This window comes from Lepidochelys olivacea (assembly GCF_965140295.1).
Source record: "Lepidochelys olivacea isolate rLepOli2 genome assembly, chromosome: 2".
NCBI classification, from domain to species: Eukaryota; Metazoa; Chordata; order Testudines; family Cheloniidae; genus Lepidochelys; species Lepidochelys olivacea.
Window position 1 is genome coordinate 43,260,001 of NC_140412.1, and position 22,196 is coordinate 43,282,196.

Consider the following 22,196-nt stretch of genomic DNA (forward strand, 5'->3'; position numbering starts at 1 on the left):
CATTTCTGTCCCCCCCAGGCCACACCCCCAGCCCAGAGCCCATCCCTCCCCTGCACCCCATCCCTCTTCCCCAACCCAACCCCCTTTCCCAGGGCCAGAAGAGGCCAAGACAAGCTTCAATTTGTCTGTAAAAGTACCAGGACTAAAAATACTCCAATGATTTTGCACGTACTCTGGTGCCCTCCCTTAACTCATATGAAAAGGAGGACTTGTGGCACCTTAGAGACTAACAAATTTATTTGAGCATAAGCTTTCGTGAACTACAGCTCACTTCATCGGATGCATGTAGCTCATGAAAGCTTATGCTCAAATAAATTTGTTAGTCTCTGAGGTGCCACAAGTACTCCTTTTCTTTTTGCAGATACAGACTAACATGGCTGCTACTCTGAAACCTGTCTTAACACATAAGTTGGAGTGTAATGCTAACCACTAGTAAAGATAGTGGTATCTTATTTGGAAGTTGCAGTTGAACCAAAGGCTAAGGGTGTCATTCAACGCCAGTGCATTGTGGTAAACAAATGTTATTTGATTATTGATTATTAATAGTGGACTAGCAAGTTGGAGGGATAGTTCAGTGGTCTGAGCATTGGCCTGCTAAACCCAGGGTTGTGAGTTCAATCCTTGAGGGGGCCATTTAGGGATCTGGGCCAAAAATTGGGGATTGGTCCTGCTTTGGGGTTGGGATTAGATGACTTCCTGAGGTCCCTTCCAACCTTGATATTCTATGATTCTATGAAGATACCATACTTAAAAATTAACTAGCCTATAAACTGTACAAAAATCAGTCACCTAATTTTGATTAGTAAAATAAACAACCACTGGTGTTAAATGCCAACCTAGAGGCAACCATGGTGGAGATAAGAGATGTAAAAATTTTCCTAATTGATCATTTGACCCTTATTTTTCTGTAATTGCTAAACTGTAATATTGTAATTGATCATTTAAGCCCTTAAATAGAAATATTCACAAATCTAAGCAGATTTTAGTGGGTTTAATGTTAGATTCTTATTACTGTATTCTATATTTCCTGAAATACAGTACCATAACTACTCTGAACTAATATGCTTTTTCCATCTCAATTTATACTCTTGAGGGTCTTTCATATTGTAGGTTTTGTCAGGCGATTACAATAATTAGGTTTTAAAGCCATTATTTAGCACTTGTGTATGATGCAGGATTAAAGTTTTGTAGTTGTATTTTTTAATTTGTGTTAATTTAAAGCCAAATTCAGACATAATTTAAACAGTCACAGATCCATGTCTTCAACAGCAAGTTGAACTGGTTTACACAAGGTATGAATTTAGCATTGAATGTTAAGGGATTGTCTCAAGTATATATAAGCAAGGACATTCAGTGAATACCAAAGATGTCATGAATGGTTCCATATGTAGCTATCTATTATACCATAAACAAGTCTGTAAAATCATGCAGTGTTGTGTATCAAAGTTTTGAAACACGAATTAAAATTGTGCTTCAGAAATTACTTGTAATTTGATCTGTCTGAAAAGAGTCAGGAATCATAAGCAGATTTCTGTACTCTAAATTGCATTGACAATTTAGTAGTATGTGCAAATGTTCAGGCTGATCTCTAATTTTCCTGTACTCTTATGCCACTAATATTTCGTGCCTTAGATAGTAAAGATATGTTAGAGGGAAAATAGCTGAATGTTTTTTAAATGTTTCTTGAAACTAGGTAGGTATGGTTGAAACGCTTGAAACTACTTTACTTGCTCATTTTACACAATGATGGATTTTCCTCTACATTTCTCAGATCAGCTAAAATACCAACAAAGGCTGTCGTTGATGAAGAGAATATAGATGACATAATTAAAGATATCATTGATGAAAGCAGCTTTTCCAAAAAAACTGTGGTAAGTAGAGTTCTGAAAAATGCTGCATGAAGGGGTTCAGTTAGAAAGTTTTCAGAAAAGGGAGTTTCAGGGGTGTGTGTGTTTGTTTGTTTTTTAATTGTGAGAGAGTAGGTGGGTGTAGTGAACTTGGGAGCTCAGGATATGTGAACTGTGTGGAGGTTCAGAGAGCCTGAGAACCAGACTCTCTTCCTCAATAAGTGGTACAGCATGGACAAGAAATTATGGAAGCTAAAGCCAAGATCCAGAAAGGGATTTAGGCATTGCAATGCTCAGCATCGTGGTGCCTAACTTTTAGGCATCTAGAAAGACACAGAATCAACACTGCAATTCACAAAGCCTGAGTTAGGTACCTGGGTTCCCTATACAATGACTGTGGAGATAGAAGCGCCTTGGAATGTGATCACAGAAGCCAACGTGCTAGTCAGGGAGCTGGAAATGCTAGCCCATGGGAAATTCTAAGGAGAGGTGTGTGTCCTAAACCCTACCACTTTGACAGAGATAGGCACCTATCTCTGCTAACAGTCCATGATCAGGAACCCACCTCCTGGAGTCAAGTAACTTAGGTTCCACAGAAAATGGCGGGAAGAGGAGAAAGTGATGGTGTTTAACCTCTGTGCTAAAAATTATAGAGCACTTGCCAGGGATGTGGGAGATCCAGGTTCAATTCCCCTCTTTGCTAAAGGGGGAGGAAGGATTTTAACCGGCATCTCCAACCTGCCAGAAAAATGCTCTAACTACTGAGTTATGGGATATTCTGGTGTGGGGCTCCCCCAGTCTTTCCAGTTGAAGCGGTTCCATTATGAATAAGTAGTAAAAGAGTCAGTGGAGCTGGGGAACTGGACCTTAGTCTCCCACCTCGCAGGTGAGTGCCCTAACCACCAGGCTACACAGTCATTCTCTCTCTGTCTCTTTCTTTCTTTCTTTAGCAGGAGAGATTGAGGGAGCCCTGACACATTGCCTAGGGATACCCAGGGTTGTGAGGCACCTCGCTATCACCTGCCATAGCTATGCCTGCCATGGTAATCCCCAACTCCTCCAGCCAGAGGCAACACAAGCACTCCCCTCTAGGCCTTACAGGCCCCACTGTTACTCTACAGGTTGGTGATAGATACAGTCCAACCTTCGAGCTCTCCAGGCGTCTTCCTGGAGTGTTCAGCGCCTGGTCCACTGGTATTGGCAGTATTCAGAGATTCGCTGCTTCCAAAGAAACAGTACTCATCAGCTTACCAGTTCTATCTCGTATCACCTCTCCACTCAATACACAGCCTTTCGATATACTTGATTTCACTGCAAACATAAGTTTATTTAACAAAGCACAGATTCAAGTAATAGGAAGAAGTAGTACTGGAAACAAATGTTTACATATAAAATAAAGTTATAATGCATTCTTGAGCCTAGACTTATTTACCAAGGTACTCTCATGTCTTGTATAGTTTGACTCACCCAAAATCCTTGCAGCTCTTTTTAGCCAGCTTAGCTGTGATACTCCTTTCATGAGATAAGCATGCTGTCCTCATGCCCTCACCCCACAGATATATCAGTCCCATCCTTTGTCTTTATTCATAGACAGGGCACCCCTGCTCATTGTTTCGTCCTGTGAATTTCCTCTCTTGTAGATTTCAAAATCTCTTTTTTTGCCTGTGGCTCAGTATGCAAATAGGCCTACATTGTGAGCCATACCATACACAAATGACTAGCCAAGGGTGATAGATATCTGCTGCCTCCTGTCTGAAAGGAAAATTTTTGAGGTGTTTCACCTCCTGGTGACCGTCCTTAACTCCAAGATCTTAACGACATGAATTTTAGAATAGATACATAACTCATAACTGACACAGGGAAGAAAGGTAAGCAGCAGGATACGGACCCTGGACTTCAGGAAACCAGACTTCGACTCCCTCAGGGAACAGATGGGTAGGATCCCCTCGGCAGCTAACATGAAGGGGAAAGGAGTCCAGGAGAGCTGGCTGTATTTCAAGGAATCCCTGTTGAGGTTACAGGGACAAACCATCCCGATGTGTTGAAAGAATAGTAAATATGGCAGGCGACCAGCTTGGCTTAATGGTGAAATCCTAGCGGATCTTAAACATAAAAAAGAAGCTTACAAGAAGTGGAAGATTGGACATATGACCAGGGAAGAGTATAAAAATATTGCTCGGGCATGTAGGAATGAAATCAGAAGGCCCAAATAGCACCTGGAGCTGCAGCTAGCGAGAGATGTTAAGAGTAACAAGAAAGGTTTCTTCAGGTATGTTGGCAACAAGAAGAAAGCCAAGGAATGTGTGGGCCCCTTAATGAATGAGGGAGGCAACCTAGTGACAGAGGATGTGGAAAAAGCTAATGTACTCAATGCTTTTTTTGCCTCTGTCTTCACTAACAAGGTCAGCTCCCAGACTGCTGCGCTGGGCATCACAACATGGGGAATAGATGGCCAGCCCTCTGTGGAGAAAGAGGTGGTTAGGGACTATTTAGAAAAGCTGGACGTGCACAAGTCCATGGCGCCGGACGAGTTGCATCCGAGAGTGCTAAAGGAACTGGCGGCTGTGATTGCAGAGCCATTGGCCATTATCTTTGAAAACTCGTGGCGAATGGGGGAAGTCCCGGATGACTGGAAAAAGGCTAATGTAGTGCCAATCTTTAAAAAAGGGAAGGAGGAGGATCCTGGGAACTACAGGCCAGTCAGCCTCACTTCAGTCCCCGGAAAAATCATGGAGCAGGTCCTCAAAGAATCAATCCTGAACCACTTAGAGGAGAGGAAAGTGATCAGGAACAGTCAGCATGGATTCACCAAGGGAAGGTCATGCCTGACTAATCTAATTGCCTTCTATGACAAGATAACTGGCTCTGTGGATAAAGGGAAAGCAGTGGATGTATTGTTTCTTGACTTTAGCAAAGCTTTTGACACGGTCTCCCACAGTATTCTTGTCAGCAAGTTAAAGAAGTACGGGCTGGATGAATGCACTTCATAAGGTGGGTAGAAAGTTGGCTAGATTGTCGGGCTCAACAGGTAGTGATCAATGGCTCCATGTCTAGTTGGCAGCCGGTGTCAAGTGGAGTGCCCCAGGGGTCGGTCCTGGGGCCGGTTTTGTTCAATATCTTCATAAATAATCTGGAGGATGGTGTGGATTGCACTCTCAGCAAATTTGCGGATGATACTAAACTGGGAGGAGTGGTAGATATGCTGGAAGGCAGGGATAGGATACAGAGGGACCTAGACAAATTGGAGGATTGGGCCAAAAGAAATCTGATAAGGTTCAGTAAGGATAAGTGCAGGGTCCTGCACTTAGGACGGAAGAACCCAATGCACAGCTACAGACTAGGGACCGAATGGCTAGGCAGCAGTTCTGCGGAAAAGGACCTATGGGTGACAGTGGACGAGAAGCTGGATATGAGTCAGCAGTGTGCCCTTGTAGCCAAGAAGGCCAATGGCATTTTGGGATGTATAAGTAGGGGCATAGCGAGCAGATCGAGGGACGTGATCGTCCCCCTCTATTCGACATTGGTGAGGCCTCATCTGGAGTACTGTGTCCAGTTTTGGGCCCCACACTACAAGAAGGATGTGGATAAATTGGAAAGAATCCAGCGAAGGGCAACAAAAATGATTAGGGGTCTGGAACACATGACTTATGAGGAGAGGCTGAGGGAACTGGGATTGTTTAGTCTGCAGAAGAGAAGAATGAGGGGGGATTTGATAGCTGCTTTCAACTACCTGAGAGGTGGTTCCAGAGAGGATGGTTCTAGACTATTCTCAGTGGTAGAAGAGGACAGGACAAGGAGTAATGGTCTCAAGTTGCAGTGGGGGAGGTTTAGGTTGGATATTAGGAAAAACTTTTTCACTACGAGGGTGGTGAAACACTGGAATGCGTTGCCTAGGGAGGTGGTGGAATCTCCTTCCTTAGAAGTTTTTAAGGTCAGGCTTGACAAAGCCCTGGCTGGGATGATTTAATTGGGGATTGGTCCTGCTTTTGAGCAGGGGGTTGGACTAGATGACCTCCTGAGGTCCCTTCCAACCCTGATATTCTATGATTCTATGAACTCCTTAAATATTATCCGCACATACTTTTTGCAATGATGACAGTGACCAGTGGGCTACTGGCTCTTTGTAGAGACCTCACATGTCACCCTTTGGTAAACTGTTATGCTTATATCCAACCCAGGGGATCCCTGTAAACCCTATGCACCCCCTGTGCCTTCTGCCATTTGGCACCAAGAAGTCCCTGGGTTATAAGCCCAATATCAGAATATCCTATAACTCAAGTGGATAAACTCTAGATGAGCTGCTATTAGGGAAAACTTCAAAACTTTCAATTAAATGGTCTTGTACTTTCCAATTTCTTTTTCTGTCATTACCAAGATATTTGTCTAAATAGAAGCTTTCTCTTCTTCAGTCTACATCCTTCTACCATTTTATTAACTGAAGTTGCAGTCTGGTGTGTTAGTGTTTCATGGAAGCATTGTCTGGTGGTTAGCATACAGAACTGGGAATCAGAGTTAAATTCCTAGCTATGCATTTACTGTATGACTTTGGGCAAGTCACTTAGGCTTCAATTTTTAAGTGTGTCTACTAATTTTCAGTGCCACACATGAGACACCTAGAATGTGTGTTTTTTTTTAAAAAAAAGTGCTGAGCACCCACAATTCCAGTTGGATAGATTTGAAAGATGTACATTTGGAGTTTAAGTTATTTGATTACTATCCTGGGCCAGATCATTATTCCCACCTGCCCCCCAACACCCAAATATATTTGTATGGAGAGGGGCAGAATCTGCTGCCTCCTTTGCATGGGGTTCTCACAGAGCCCTCTGCAGAGTGGGGGAATCTGCATTTGGGGAGGAAATTGGGTGAGTTTAGATGTGTTATGAGCCTGGTTCCCTATCTACCCATGGGTGGATCTGCTAAAATTGTGATGCCTTTTGAAAAGAGCCAAATCACCGTGACGAGCAACTTGCAGTTTTTCTACCTTCATTCCGATTTCCATCAGAGAGATTTCTGGCCCTTGCTTCTTAAGCAAAACTGAATGGCTGTGTATGTTGCTGTAATGCTGCCTGGTTCTCTCTCTGTTTTGAAATAGAAACTGACATATAAATCTGAAAGTCCCACATCTGAAAGAAATAGTGCTTCCATTCAGGCTCATGGTAAAAGGTAAGTGAAGCGTGCTGACCTGAATACACAAGTGTGTAAATTCTATAATCAGTCTAGTAATGTCTACTATTTAAACTATGATGACACTGAATTACAAAGGAACTAAGTATTTAGGGGAGCTTTCGTAGGAGAAAGGACAAATAATTCAGCGTTTTGTGACTCCAAAGAGCAAAGGAAGTTTTTCATTCATTTAATAGATTCATAGATTCCAAGGCCAGAAGAGACCGTTGTGATCATCTGATCTGACCTCCTGTATAACACAGGCCATAGAACCTCCCCCAGCATAATTCCTTTTTGAATGTTTAAAAAAATCCAGTCTTGATTTAAAAATTGCCCCTAATGGAGAAACCATCACAACCCTTGGTAAATTGTTCCAATGGTTAATTACCATTAAAAACTTACACCTTATTTCCATTCTGAATTTGTCTAGCTTCAGCTTCCAGCCATTGGAGTTTGTTATACTTTTGTCTGCTAGATTGAAGAGCTCATTATCAAATATGTGTTCCCCATGTAGGTACTTTTAGCCTGTGATCAAATCTCCCCTTAGGCTTCTCTTTGTTAAGATAAACAGATTGAGCTCCTTGAGTCTATCAGTATAAGGAATGTTGTCTATAATGCTAAATTAAAGTACTAAAGATTACTGCAGTTGTAAATAATCTTCTGCCACATGAAAAAGCATTAACAGTTCAAAATTAATGTTCTGTTTTACTTTTCTGTGTTTATTTTAAGTCCCTGTACTATTTGGTGAACACGTTGCCCATAGTAGAGTGTTTCTGTGACTCTTGCTTATGTACACATTGAAAAACTTTTAATTCTTATGTGCTCCTGGATGTTCAGCATAAGTCCAATAAAGTAACACTTACTTTATAATTACTGTGCTTTACAATTCTAATGAAAATAATGGACTTGCTGAAAAGGTACATGTGCTCACTGGAGCATGACAGACTAGGTCAAATCAACTTAGGTTATTATTATGCTACTTTTCCCAAATGACTTTAACTAATTTTACATTTCTCTGTTGAATTCATGTAGCTGTTGTCCAGTGTATCTTGGCGGAAGCTCTACACCACGTGGTATAGGAACAAATATTTCGCAGAGGTAGGAAATCTGAAATCTGAAAGATACTGCTCTATTACATGTGGTTTATTTCATGAGTGTGTTTTAGAGACCTCTTGAGAGCTTATCTGCTCAATATTGACACTAAAGATTCTATGGCCCTTTTTATAAAAGTAGGGTGTCCCCAGCTCTTATGGTATCACCATTTCATTAGTTCCGCAGTCATAGTTATCCAGCTGAGGCCAGACTTGGATTTTTAATTAAAAAAAAAATCAGTTCAAGTTTCAGACCATCTTTAGACATTTTAAGGAAGGAAAAAGCATGCAAGGCAACATTTTTTCTTTGCAGGTAACATGTAAAAAAATTAAATAACCCATCAACTTACAGCAAGTCACAAGAAATTTCAGCCCAAAGGGAATTTTCTTCTAAATCATGTTTTTAAAGTGCTTATAAAAAACAGTGTCTTCAGAACCAGAATTATGGGCCAGATCTTGACTCCTATGCTAAGGATTTGCACAGGGATTTTATGTGGGAGACCGAATCTTTCCCTGTAAAGCCACTTTCGTGCCCACCAGCTTCAGCTGTGTATGTGATCTTTACACCCCTTACCTCAAAAGGCAGTTTTGTTTAATGGAACTACTTAGTTGTGGTTACACAAGCCATGCAGCCACTCAAACTTGCTTAGAGAGAGGAATTGTGGAGTATTGCGCCTTACTGTGCAGGGGAAGCAGTCTTCCTCAGTGGCCTTTTCCAGTGTGACCTTTAACAGTGTATCTGTAGCAGTTCAGCTGCTTTTGAGCCCTGTGCTGCATATTATCCTACTGCACTGCACTAGCATAGCTCTACAGTCTAGTAGCCTAAATGTAGTCTTCCGTATTTTTCATCAGGAAAAACTGACAATCTAGCCCAAGGGTTCTCAAACTTCATTGCATCGCAATCCCCTTCTGACAACTAAAATTACTACAAGACCCCAGGAGCCGGGGACTGAAGCCTGAGCCTGACCGAGCCCCACTGCCCTGGGCAGGGGGGCCAAAGCTGAACTGCAAGGTCTTCAGCCCTGGCGGGGCTGTAACCTGAGCCCTGCCACCGAGGGCGGTGGGACTCAGTCTTCGACTTTGGTCCCAGACCACAGCAAGTCTAACACCAGCCCAGGTGACCCCATTAAAAAGGGGTCACAACCCACTTTGGGGTCACAATCCACAGTTTGAGAACTGTTGATCTAGCCTAAAATTCATTGTGAAAAAATAAGCTTTTAAAATACCAGCATTCTCTACTACTAAATAATTTACCTAATACACTTAAACTGAAGTATTACTATCCATTTTTCCCCAAGGGTTTTAAAACTGAAAAGGCTATCTTCAGATTGGTTGGCAAACGCAAAATCAGTTTCTTAATGTGTTTTTTGTTGTTTAAAGTAGAGCAATATGTTAACAAACTCCTTTATATTATGGTCCTGATCCTGCAGTTCTTACATGAATAGTCCTAAAAGCCCCAACGTGGTAAGGTACTTAAACACATGTGGACCTTTAAGCACAGGAGTTGTCCCACTGGAAGTTACACGTACAGGCCATCCTTCTGAGGCCAGTAGACCTTCTCATACAAGTGCTCTTATTGCTCCCCTGCTGATGCCTAGGCAGTGTGGAAGAGGAATCAGCCTGTTTCGAGTGCTGAGGAATGAGAAGCAGAGGGAATAGCCGGGGATAAGAAATTGGGACCCTGCTTCAAGGAGGGGAACGGGGCAGATGGAGATAGAAATAGCACCCCGGGAGAGGAAGACATGGTTGGGGACTGGGATCAAAGAGTCTGTAACAACTAGAGATCACTCTCCTCCAGAACCTGGAGCAGAACCCAGGAGTCTGGATTGCCTACAGACCTCTATTGTTAGCAAACATTTGTGAAGCCTGCTGACAAACTATTGTGTCTCATCCTCTTGTGGCTGTCTTGCAGATAGCCACCTAAAACTATTAGTATCACCAGTTAGTTATTCTGTTAGCTCAAGTGAGAGTGTGCTGTGCTGTGTGTCTAAAGAGTCCAACTGTGGAGGTCAGTATGGATGGAATTTGTTCAGTATGCTTTAAAAAACCCAGTAAATTACATGCAAAAAACTATGTTAAGAGAACGTTATGGTTGTAAAGTCAAGCATTTATATATTTCTATTCCCATACAGAGTATGGTCCCATACCTTATTTACTGTATACCATCCAAATCTGCACTGAATACAGATTTATTAATTCCTTTACAGACTTTTTTAAACACTTATCGCCGTTGTATCTGAATGCTTCACAAACATCATCCTTTACAACATCCTTGTGAGGGGAGGTGGTGGTATTCTCGTCTTTACAGATGAGGAACTGAGGCACAGAGAGATTAAAACCAACATTATCAGAAGTGTCTACCAATTTTAAGTGCCCAACTTGAGACACCTAGGGTCTGATTTTTCAGAGAAATTAGAATTGCATAGCACTTCGTATGTTTAAAGCACAGCTCCCATTGACATCAGTTGTAGCTCTGAGTGCTCAGCACTTCTGCAGATTAGGCACCCAGAAAATGAGGAACACACAATAGCCACCTGTGAAATTTTTGGTTTAAGGCAGTGTTTCCCAAACTTGGGACGCCGCTCGTTCAGGGAAAGCCCCTGGCGGGCCCGGCCGGTTTGTTTACCTGCCGTGTCTGCAGGTTCAGCCGATCGCGGCTCCCACTGGCCGCAGTTTGCCACTCCAGGCCAATGAGGGCCGCAGGAAGCGGCAGCCGGTAGGTCCCTCGGCCCGCACCGCTTCCCATAGCTCCCATTGGCCTGCAGCGGCGAACCGCGGCTAGTGGGAGCCGCAATAGGCCAAACCTGCAGACGCGGCAGGTAAACAAACCAGCCCGGCCTGCCAGCGGCTTTCCCTGAACAAGCAGCGTCCCAAGTTTGGGAAACACTGGTTTAAGGGATATACTCAGCATCACAGAGGAAAACTCTGGCAAAGGCGGGCATAGAATCCAGGGAAGCATTTCGCTTCCTTAGCCATGAGATGATCCCTTCTCTACCTACAATCCTCTGCCTCATTCACTACACACCTTCCAGCTTCACCCTCCAAATGAGGCAGGAGTTGAGACAACAGCCTCCATAATCTATATTAACCTAGTTAGTTCCCAGCGCACCATCCAGCTTATGCACTGAATGAGGCAGTGGAAAGTATGTATGGGCTCATGTAATTAAAGCATGTAGAATGCCTGTGCGTGAGAGGGCACCTTAGTTCTGGAATTTTGTAACTTTTGAGCACTTGATTTTGAAATCTTAATATATCTTTGTAATAAATCACTGATATTTGATTATTTTACTTTGAACAGAACATGTGATCAGCTACGTTGTACTGCCTGTGACTTCCATGTGTCTCATTACAATGACTACCAGTGGGATAAGTCATGTGATTATCTCTTTTTCAGGTATGCCTCAGGTAGACTTGAAGTTAGTATTTGGGATACTATGCTTATCAAAAATATACATTTTAATAGATAAAGAACCATATTTATTGCTGGCATAATCAGGTGATATTCCATGTAAATCAGTGTTACTTTCACTAGTGATGAATTTGGCCTCTTGTGTTCTATTGCAGTATGTCTCATTCATGAATAAAGTAAAAATATGACTTTCCTTATGTATATTTGCCACCATGTTTTGGGTGACAGACTTATTGCTTCTGTCAGGTTTTTTTCTCTCCACTGTTAAGTACCGTGCTCATGCTATATATATAAGCTGTTCAGTGAGACTCAAGCACTTTAAAAGCCTTTGTTTTAAAAATGTAGAAGCTTGACTGAATGCAAGGTTTTCCATGGGAAAAAAACCTTGGACCAATCACTTTAAAAAAAAATTTTTTTTTTTTTAAATTGTGGTATTTCTCCCTCTCCCCCATCCCAATGGGGATTTGAAGTCCCTGAATTTGTCATAGAATCATAGAATATCAGGGTTGGAAGGGACCCCAGAAGGTCATCTAGTCCAACCCCCTGCTCAAAGCAGGACCAATTCCCAGTTAAATCATCCCAGCCAGGGCTTTGTCAAGCCTGACCTTAAAAACTTCTAAGGAAGGAGATTCTACCACCTCCCTAGGTAACGCATTCCAGTGTTTCACCACCCTCTTAGTGAAAAAGTTTTTCCTAATATCCAATCTAAACCTCCCCCACTGCAACTTGAGACCATTACTCCTCGTTCTGTCATCTGCTACCATTGAGAACAGTCTAGAGCCATCCTCTTTGGAACCCCCTTTCAGGTAGTTGAAAGCAGCTATCAAATCCCCCCTCATTCTTCTCTTCTGCAGGCTAAACAATCCCAGCTCCCTCAGCCTCTCCTCATAACTCATGTGTTCCAGTCCCCTAATCATTTTTGTTGCCCTTCGCTGGACTCTCTCCAATTTATCCACATCCTTCTTGAAGTGTGGGGCCCAAAACTGGACACAGTACTCCAGATGAGGCCTCACCAATGTCGAATAGAGGGGAACAATCACGTCCCTCGATCTGCTCGCTATGCCCCTACTTATACATCCCAAAATGCCATTGGCCTTCTTGGCAACAAGGGCACACTGCTGACTCATATCCAGCTTCTCGTCCACTGTCACCCATAGGTCCTTTTCCGCAGAACTGCTGCCTAGCCATTCGGTCCCTAGTCTGTAGCTGTGCATTGGGTTCTTCCGTCCTAAGTGCAGGACCCTGCACTTATCCTTATTGAACCTCATCAGATTCCTTTTGGCCCAATCTTCCAATTGGTCTAGGTCCTTCTGTATCCTATCCCTCCCCTCCAGCGTATCTACCACTCCTCCCAGTTTAGTATCATCCGCAAATTTGCTGAGAGTGCAATCCACACCATCCTCCAGATCATTTATGAAGATATTGAATAAAACCGGCCCCAGGACCGACCCTTGGGGCACTCCACTTGATACCGGCTGCCAACTAGACATGGAGCCATTGATCACTACCCGTTGAGCCCGACAATTTAGCCAGCTTTCTACCCACCTTATAGTGCATTCATCCAGCCCATACTTCCTTAACTTGCTGACAAGAATACTATGGGAGACCGTGTCAAAAGCTTTGCTAAAGTCAAGAAACAATACATCCACTGCTTTCCCTTCATCCACAGAACGAGTAATCTCATCATAGAAGGCGATTAGATTAGTCAGGCATGACCTTCCCTTGGTGAATCCATGCTGGCTGTTCCTGATCACTTTCCTCTCATGCAAGTGCTTCAGGATTGATTCTTTGAGGACCTGCTCCATGATTTTTCCAAGGACTGAGGTGAGGCTGACTGGCCTGTAGTTCCCAGGATCTTCCTTCTTCCCTTTTTTAAAGATTGGCACTACATTAGCCTTTTTCCAGTCATCCGGGACTTCCCCGGTTCGCCATGAGTTTTCAAAGATAATGGCCAGTGGCTCTGCAATCACAGCCGCCAATTCCTTCAGCACTCTCAGATGCAACTCGTCCGAGTGTCCTTTAGCCACTTTGACTTGTTATTTCTCTAAAACCTTTCCTGAAGACCTTACTAGGTTGGATTGTAATTACAAATAAGAGGTTTATTCCTGATTTATACATGGAATTTAAATACAGTGCATTCCATTTATTTTGATAAAATCTGTTTTGATCAAAACTTTGTTCTCTTGAAATATATTGATCAGGTTAATTGGATGTTCACATTGTTTGTGTATTGTAGCTTGTAAAGAACACTAACACCTTATAATAATAACACATTAGTAAGTCATCTTGTAATTAATAGTCTCTTTCTTGTTATGTTAGGATGTCCTTTGTGTTCTCTCTGATCCTAAGAATCGATAGAGAGATCCTTGGTTTTTTTATTAATGCAAATTATTAAAAATACTCTGCATTGATAAGTTTTTTATATGATTCTTTGGTAACTAGAGAGTTTCATGAACTAAAAGGCAGAATGTATATTATTTAATGTACAAGTTATTCTGTTCCTGAGATTTTGAATGAATAAAATAAAGAATTTAATCAAGTGAAAGGCATTGTCATCAACTATTTCTAATTTGATTAAAATGTGTAATCCTCAACATGATGTTCAGCAATTTAGGCTAACATGGATTTAACAAAGCAAATTAGGGGATTAAAGGTGAGAATGAACCAGTTACATACCAAGCAGAATAGACAGAGGACAAATATACTTAGGGCACGTCTACACTACAGACTTAAATTGACATATGTCAGGTTGACTTGCAACCACCACAGTAATTACTGCAGAGGCTGATGTCCACACTACCCTCCTTCTGTTGGTGGTGTGCATCTTCACAAGCCAGGGCTCTCAATTCCCTACTGGGAACCAGCTCCCCCACCCCATTACCAGGCTTCTTGGCTCCCTGCTCCTGGCTGGGAGCAGGGGACAGCCTCCTGGGCTTCTCAGCTCCCCCATGGCAGGGGGCAAGAAGCTGCCTGGGCTTCTTGGCTCCCTGATCAGGGGGCCTCTGGGCAACAGTCTGGCTGGGAGCTGGGGGCAGCCAGGCTCTAGCTACCTGGCTATAGTGTGTACACTGTAGGGACAAGGCTGTAGTGTGTACACTGACATAATTAGGTTGGCGTAAGCTGCCTCACATCAACCTAACTATGTAGTGTAGACCAGGTCTCAGATATTTGATTACATTCACTTGCAAACACAACCAGCATACCTGTCCAATTTTTTGAATATTAATATTAGACATGCCTGGTCTGTTAAACAACATGTCATAGATCTTGTAATAATGCTTACTCTGTAATATAACTCTTAAACAGAGAGATCTGATGACAATATTCGTATGCAATGTCTCTTTAAACAATCATTACAATAGTGAGATTTTGTTTTGTTTCTCATATTTACATGGCATGCATTTGTAAACCTGTTAATCCTTCCTAAATAAATAGTGTAAAAATGAGATTTAAAGGATGGACAAGCAAGTTAGTAAATAAGCATCTACCCCACTGTGTTTAGTTCTCAGATTTCTATTGAAACATTTTTACTGTGCTCATCAGTGTATGACCATCTATAAGGGCAGCAGATGAAGGATTAATGGAAAGAGCAGGCTAAATGTCAGTCATGGTTAACACATTAAGTTTACATTTGCTTTTTGAAATAACTGACTTTTATACCGGTCCTTTGGCTTCTTCATTTGTACTGCTGGATGCTAGCGTAGAAGTAACCTGTGATTTGGTGCATGTTCTCCCTATTGTCTATCTGTTTGTATTATGAAATGTGATCCCTTTTGCCTTCTACCCTGACCTGTTTCACCACAGACCCCCGTAGTGATTAACTTGCATATGCTATTTTCTGACAGCAGAATGTCACTGTGTATATGGATTCATTTATGATACAAGTGAACCAGTTTAAGATACTTAGGATAGCTGATACTGTATGAATCTAAACTAAATGAATACTTACAATACGCTTCAGATTCACTCTCTAGACCAGATTGACCCCTCTGTAGGTTATTCCCAAGTAGGAGAGCTGATACTACATTAGTCTACTTGGTATTTCTTTCTGACTGATACTTTGGAGGATGGAATTCTCTCCTCTGCAGAACCAGCAGAGGACTAAACCTACAAAAACTTCAGGTTTCAATACACCTGCAAACAATAGTGACAGTACACTGAGACCTTTACTTAGGAAAGCATTATATTCAAGACAGCACTTCAGCACATGTTAAAATCCCACTAAAGTTAATGAGACTTAAGTGCACACTCAGTGTCTAGCATATGATTAAGTGTTTTTCTGAATCAAGGCCCAAAGCTTGTTTCATGACCTAGCATCTGGCCTGAGTGCAGGAATGGCTGTTATTGCACTGGACTCTCCCTGTGGCTCCTGTCTCCCTGGGGGTTGTATACTGCAGAGGAGGAAGAGAAAGCAAGATGCTCTGTCCCAGTCAGAATTATACATCATTAGTGTTTCTTGCAGATTTTTTTTCGTGGGGGGAGGGAGGGAACCAATTCTGCAGAGAGTGGCTGTCTCCCTTCCCCCTCACCTCACCCTTGCTCCCTCCCCACCACAGACCTCAGTCAGCATAAACCACCCACGGAAGGGATCGACATTATCACAGTACAAAATGTTCCTTTTCTTCCAACTGATGTAAGTAAAAACAATATAACAGGAGGATTTTGACCCAATAGTTTGCCTTCTTGAATTTTTATTTGCTAGAACATTGTGTTGCTCTTGTAACAAAAAAGTTAGTGACCTGTATACATTTCAGAGCAGCCCATGGCTGATTTAGCCTATAACTCATAATTAAACCAGAGATGCTATTGCACTATAACCTCAGTACTTGCCATGAAAGTGATTTAAAAATTGCATATAAAAAGGAGACTGGCCTGTTAAATAACCTCATTCAGCATTGCATGGGGACTTTATAGTTACTGTAGTCAAAGCTCCTACAATGACAGCACCTGGAAATGCAACAGTCCATTAACCGACAGGGAACTGGTTCTGAGGGCAGCAGTGCTGCATTTACTGAGGTGGCTGTGTGCTTCTGGTCCTCCTTCAGGTAAGGAAGAGGATTCTCAGCAACTGCTCTGGCTCCAGTAGATAAAGGACCACAACCACTACACATGTTCTTAAATTGTATGTGATTTCTCACTTCAGATATCATGATAGTGGAAGAAGGCGGTGAGGAGAAGGAAAAACAGTCTTGAGAGCTTGTGGGTTGGAAGAAAATAAGTAGATGTAGGCAACAGGACCAGGAGCCCGTAGAGTAGCTAGAGAGGAGTAACACTGCTGTTCTCACTGGCAGTTTCCTGCATGCATGTAGACTGCTATAGAAGCAAGAGCTGTCCAGCGATCACATTAAAGTGTAATGCACCTAGGATGCTAAAAATTTGCTTTAAAAAAAACACACAAACAGATATAATAAGGTGTCTTTATAAAGCTAGTCTGTTAGAGTGGTTTCAGCAGAATTGGTTTCAGCAGAATGCCATGGGCTAAGATCTTTTCTCAGCTTCAAACACAACTCCCGCTAAAGTCAGTCCCAGTGTATGCACATCCAATGTCAGAATTTGGCCCCATGGTGCTAAGTGCTTATTTTATAGAAAAAACGAACTTACATGATACTAAAGTGAACTTATTTGATTGACAGGAATAACATGCCTGAACTCAGTAAATTAAGAGCAAAGATGATAAAGAAGAAGGGATCACGGGCTTATGCTTGTCAGTGCAGTTGGAGATCCATTGGTGAACTAACTGACCTCCGAACAGACCTGCAGCTTCGTTGGGTCTGTGGTAAACATGTAGAATGAAGTCTTCTCACATATTTGGTATGCGTTCCTGTGTGAAAACAGACTTTCAAGTCAAACTGACTTCCTTTTACCATGCATTTCCCACTCTATTTTCTGAACAGAAAGGAACCTGAATGTTTTATCTAGAACTAGATAGTGACACTGAATTCAGAACTGAACATTTTTCCTCTCACTGTAACAGTCTCATGAATTAAGGGAGTTCATAGAGGAAACAGCCAGCTTGGAGGCCTTCTATTCCCTAGAGTGCCAGCTACAGGTGACATTAGAAGTGTTAATGATAAGTGGGCTTAATACGCTCCTCCCCTCATGCCATTGGAGGGAGAAGAAGCCAGTGAAACCAAATGGGGCACAGAAAAAGGGAAGAGCAAGAGCCCCTAGGTACGGCCCCCTGAGCCAGCAGAAGTCTTGTACAAGATCTTTGACTCCATGGACATGGGGAGCAGCCATGCCCTGTGGCACTCTTTCAGAGCTGACTGGCTATCCGCATGAGAACTAATGCTCTTTCTCCCACTCTGCCTGTAGCCTTATGCAGAGGTGGCAAGGTTTGCAGCCCAGGTAGTGAGTAGTCGTACAGAGCCAAAAGAACGAGGACAAGACCAGCTGTCACCTCACAGGGCTTCACTTTCCTTTACCCACAAATCCCCAAGAATGCAGATTTTGGAGACTCCCATCCAAACTCCTTAGTACTCACTACTCTTTGTTTTCCTCAAAGCCCTTTGTCCAGAATAAGACGTTCCATGGAGACTCTGAGGTTTACCACTTAGTTTCTTTGCCTGATCTCTCCTCGCTCCTTTGGTTGCACTGCAGGGAGGGGACAGTATGGCCCTGAATTATTTAACAATATTCAATTCAATTTTACAAGATAAGTTGGGGAAATTGTAGCTCTGCAACAGTTAACAAAGATGCTCACATTTAAGAGTGCAACAAGATATATCCCGACTGTCCTTGTCTTTGGGTTTTTCAGTTAAAAGCTTCATTTCAGAAATACTACACACCCCAAAAGTGTGACTTGCCCATTGAATTCCCCCTTAAAACAGCTCCCAGTATCATGTTAGTTGGTGAGATGATTTGATTTAATATTAATGTCATAGCAGCTTATAAGCCCTTGTTTTCTTCACTACCTGCATATATGAAATATGCACAAGTATTATGTATGGCTTGTTTTTTTTTCAGCACTGGAAATTATCATATTGAAAAATGGACTATAGTTCAATTTCGGCAAAGGGGATGGGATCATTTCATACAGTGATGTAAAAGAAAATGGAATGAAAACACTGTACTGAAAATATTTTTACTATTCAATAAAATAGTATTCTAAGGATTCATTCAGAGTTATTTGATGTATGCAATTTCATGTATACAAAGTGGTAACTGGTTTTTAAACACTGTCATACTTTAATTACATTGGGAGAAATATGAGGAGCAATCTGCAGTAAGCAGATGAATGAAGCAACTCAAAGATTGGAAATTACTGTCATTAATTTCTTGGGGCGGTGGGGGTTGTAATTAAGAAATCCTCTTAACCAATCTTATAAAAATTGTCATGAACCTAAAGTTCTGGATAGGTGGTTCTAATAAATGGAAATATTCCCTTATTAGCAAGGAGAATTTTCTTGTCTCTTCTGATGATGCTGTATAGTTATCTTCATTTAACTACTAAAGACAATCTTTTCACATCTTTGGCCAAATGGTCTCTGTGGTATTTTGGTTGCAAGTAAAATTTGGTAAGTTTTCTGCTGGTTGGCCCTGCTGTAGATTTGATCGTTCGGTCCTTAGAAAAATTTTGTAAGAAAACTTGTAATGAGTGTGTATCATCTGCAAGTTCACTGCTATTGGTATTTCAAGGCAAAGTTCCAGCTTTTAGAGAATATAGAACTGCAGGTTCCAGAAAATAGGCAAACGTAGAGATCAGTTGATGGACTAGTTCTGAAACAGCTGTTAGCAAGACAACTCTGCTTACCTGACAACCCAATATGAAGAGCTTCACCATCCTCGGCTTGGATTTGTAAGGGGTAAGTATTCCTGGGTTTTCTTCAGATGAGCTGAGTGGTTTACAGGCTCAGAGAATGCTAGGTGGGATTGGGGTAAGACGACACCTACAATCAGACCATGATTTATTGAAGAGTTCTTTAGGAGAAGGAAACTTTCCACTCTTCCTCTAGAGGGAGTTCAGGTCAGCTCTGCATTTCAACAAGTGATGAGTTGCTTTGGTTTTGTTTGCCTAATTCAAAATTATTTTAGACGAACTTCCCCTAAGTCTTTGCTACCCAGTATTTGGAAGGCACCTCTCCTATATGGAACCAAATATTCAAGACTTCTGTTTCTGATAATGATATGCAAAATACACAGCTCTCAAGCTGACCTAGTAGTAGTGCTCTGGGAGATGTGGGTTTGCTGACTGGTCTCTCATTTCCAGATTCAGAAACACCCCTGTCAGGGAGCTCTATGGGTATGTCTACACTACCCGCCAGATTGGCGGGCAGCGATCGATCCAGCAAGGGTTGATTTATCGCGTCTAGTCTAGATGCGATAAATCCACCCACGAGCGCTCTCCCGTCGACTCCTGTACCCCACCACCGTGAGAGGCGTCGACGGGGGAGCAGCAGCAATCGACTCACTGCGGTGAAGACACCACGGTAAGTCAATCTAAGTACGTCAAGTTCAGCTACGTTATTCACCTAGCTGAAGTTGCATAACTTAGATCAATCCCCGACCCCATAGTGACTAGGGCTATGAGTGAAGCTAAGCCAGTAATGAACAGGGAACCCCGGTCAATGTTTTCAGAGCTAGCAAGCAGAAACTAGGAAAAATTATTTGTTAATGTAGATGGAAAAAATAGGCCTGAAGAGTCAAAGGTGCTAATGAGACCCTGTCACTGTCCAACATTATACACTGTTAAAACAAGGTTTGGTATACAGAGACCTCAACCTGCTTCAGCCTATGGCAAATTCATTAGAAATCCTCTTAACCTAATATTAAAGATACAGAAAAGAAGGGAAAACAGTTAAAGCATTTGAAACTTAAAGAATTAAACAGGCTCTCATTTTAACAACATCCCTTGTTCCCTTTTCTTTAATTAGAGACAGTTATTAAAAAGGAAAAAGCCCCTTGTATGACAGTCTTTTAGATTTTATCAAAGATGGTAAGAACTGTCCTTTTTGGGGAAAAGAGAAGTTAGTGGAGATGGGCTGCAACTGTTGTGCAAGCCCAATCCTGTTTTTAAGACAAGCACCCAAAAAGGGAGAGAAAAAGACAGAAGATGTAGCTTCTCTGGTGCTAACTTTTACTTGTTACCTCGCTGCTTGAGAAACACAAACACAGCACACGGTCTTATCAACTGCTCTGAGACCTGGCAAACTTGTACCAGCATCGGGCTGTTTAGGACATTGCTTTTAGCTGCTTGTCTGGTCACAGGCTTACAACAGTGTTGCAAAATACGTAGTCTTGGCCAGCTAAGCCAGACCTTTTGTTAGGCAGGAACAAAGAGGAGAGAAGAAATAAAGTGGAGAAGGAAAAGAACACATGGGTGAGAGGGGATAAACTCTCATATCCCAGTTGGTGGTTGAGTTTCAGCCAGAGCCAGTAGATGTGGTGGTGTCATCTGGGTCCCTCTCTCTGCCCTGGTCTGGTCAAGACGTCTCTCAGGATCAGAAAGACAAATGCCTGGGGCCCTAGCAAATAGTGGGATGGCAGACTCAGACTTCAAGATTAGAAGGAGCCATCATGATGTTCTAGTCTGAACTCCTGCACATTGCAGGCCATAGAACACTCACCCACCCACTTCTGTAATAAACCCCCTAGCCTCTGACGTGAAGGTGAAGCTTGCTCCTTCCTTTTCTCATGTCTCACAGTCAGCCAGCTTCATAGTAAGCCATCTTTTCCCCCCCGAAGTAGGTTTTTAGGTTTGGGGTTTTTTTTGGGAGGATTCCAAAAGGGAAGTGATGGCAGAATAGCCCATGCTCTCATTTGTCCACCAGTTAGGCCTAATTTCTAACACACGAGTTTTGGTTCATTGATTTCCATCTCACACTGTTCTTGTTAACCAGGCATGATCTTCATATACAATCCTTGAATTATAAGGAGTAGGCCTCTTCATTTGAACTAATTCAGTCTGTCTTTTTTTGTACCTTTCCCCATTATCATTTATATTATAGGTTATTGTGACATTTTATGAACTTGCACTCACTTTTCACAATTGAGCTCACAATTAGGGTAAATTAGTAGGCCCAGTTATTACAACAGTGACTAACAATGTAACTGGAAAGTGGAGGCTACCGAGGGGGAGAAAAAGGGGAAAAGGCCAAATGTGACTGAATGCAAGAAGGAAGACTTTAATCTTCAGGAGAGTGAAGGATGAATCTATTTACAGTACGAATCAGCTGTTCTCATAGGTCACCGTACACTTCATCCTCTTGCAAGCTAAAAACATTGTGGAAATGGTGTCTTATTTCTGGGTGGAGGCAACTATCAGCTAATAGCACCAGCTAGTACCAGCAGGGATATGCTGCAAACATGCAAGAAACAATGAAAATTCTAGAATATTGGGGGCATGCGGGGGGCCCTCTTCTTGAAGATGTGATTAGAAGCCTGAATACTCAAATGAAAGAATCCTACCATTCATAGTTTCTTCCTCAAGGAGTCTAGCTACTTGTCTGTGCCCTTGGTTAGAATGGTAGATATAAGAGCTCATCACAAGTGAAATATAGGTACAGTAATTACAAAAATAGTGTTATTGCATTTTGATTTGTATAAATGTTTTTATTTACAGTTACAACATTTCATGTCGTTTTAGATTTGGGAATAGTTACTACATCTGCAATTTAAAAAACTAATTCTTAGTTCTCTTTGAAGGGGGAGGACTGGAGTGGTAATTCTTGAAGAGTGACAGTCCAA

At 42.1% G+C, this 22,196-nt stretch overlaps 1 protein-coding gene across 2 annotated transcripts in view; it reads left to right on the top strand.

The window, feature by feature from the left end:
• The window catches only part of CFAP418 (cilia and flagella associated protein 418), a 21,144-nt gene extending 2,516 nt beyond the window's left edge, over window positions 1–18,628 (top strand). The window contains exons 2-7 of one of the 2 annotated variants that reach the window (XM_084620997.1): window positions 1,772–1,871; window positions 6,940–7,010; window positions 8,043–8,108; window positions 11,400–11,495; window positions 17,144–17,321; window positions 18,477–18,623. In XM_084620997.1, coding sequence (XP_084477123.1) covers window positions 1,772–1,871; window positions 6,940–7,010; window positions 8,043–8,108; window positions 11,400–11,495; window positions 17,144–17,303 — 493 coding nt within the window. In that variant the 3' untranslated portion in view covers window positions 17,304–17,321; window positions 18,477–18,623. Of the gene's footprint in view, window positions 1–1,771; window positions 1,872–6,939; window positions 7,011–8,042; window positions 8,109–11,399; window positions 11,496–17,143 lie in introns of both variants that reach the window. The other variant, XM_084620996.1, reaches the window with a different exon arrangement.
• The last annotated feature ends 3,568 nt before the right edge of the window (window positions 18,629–22,196 follow it).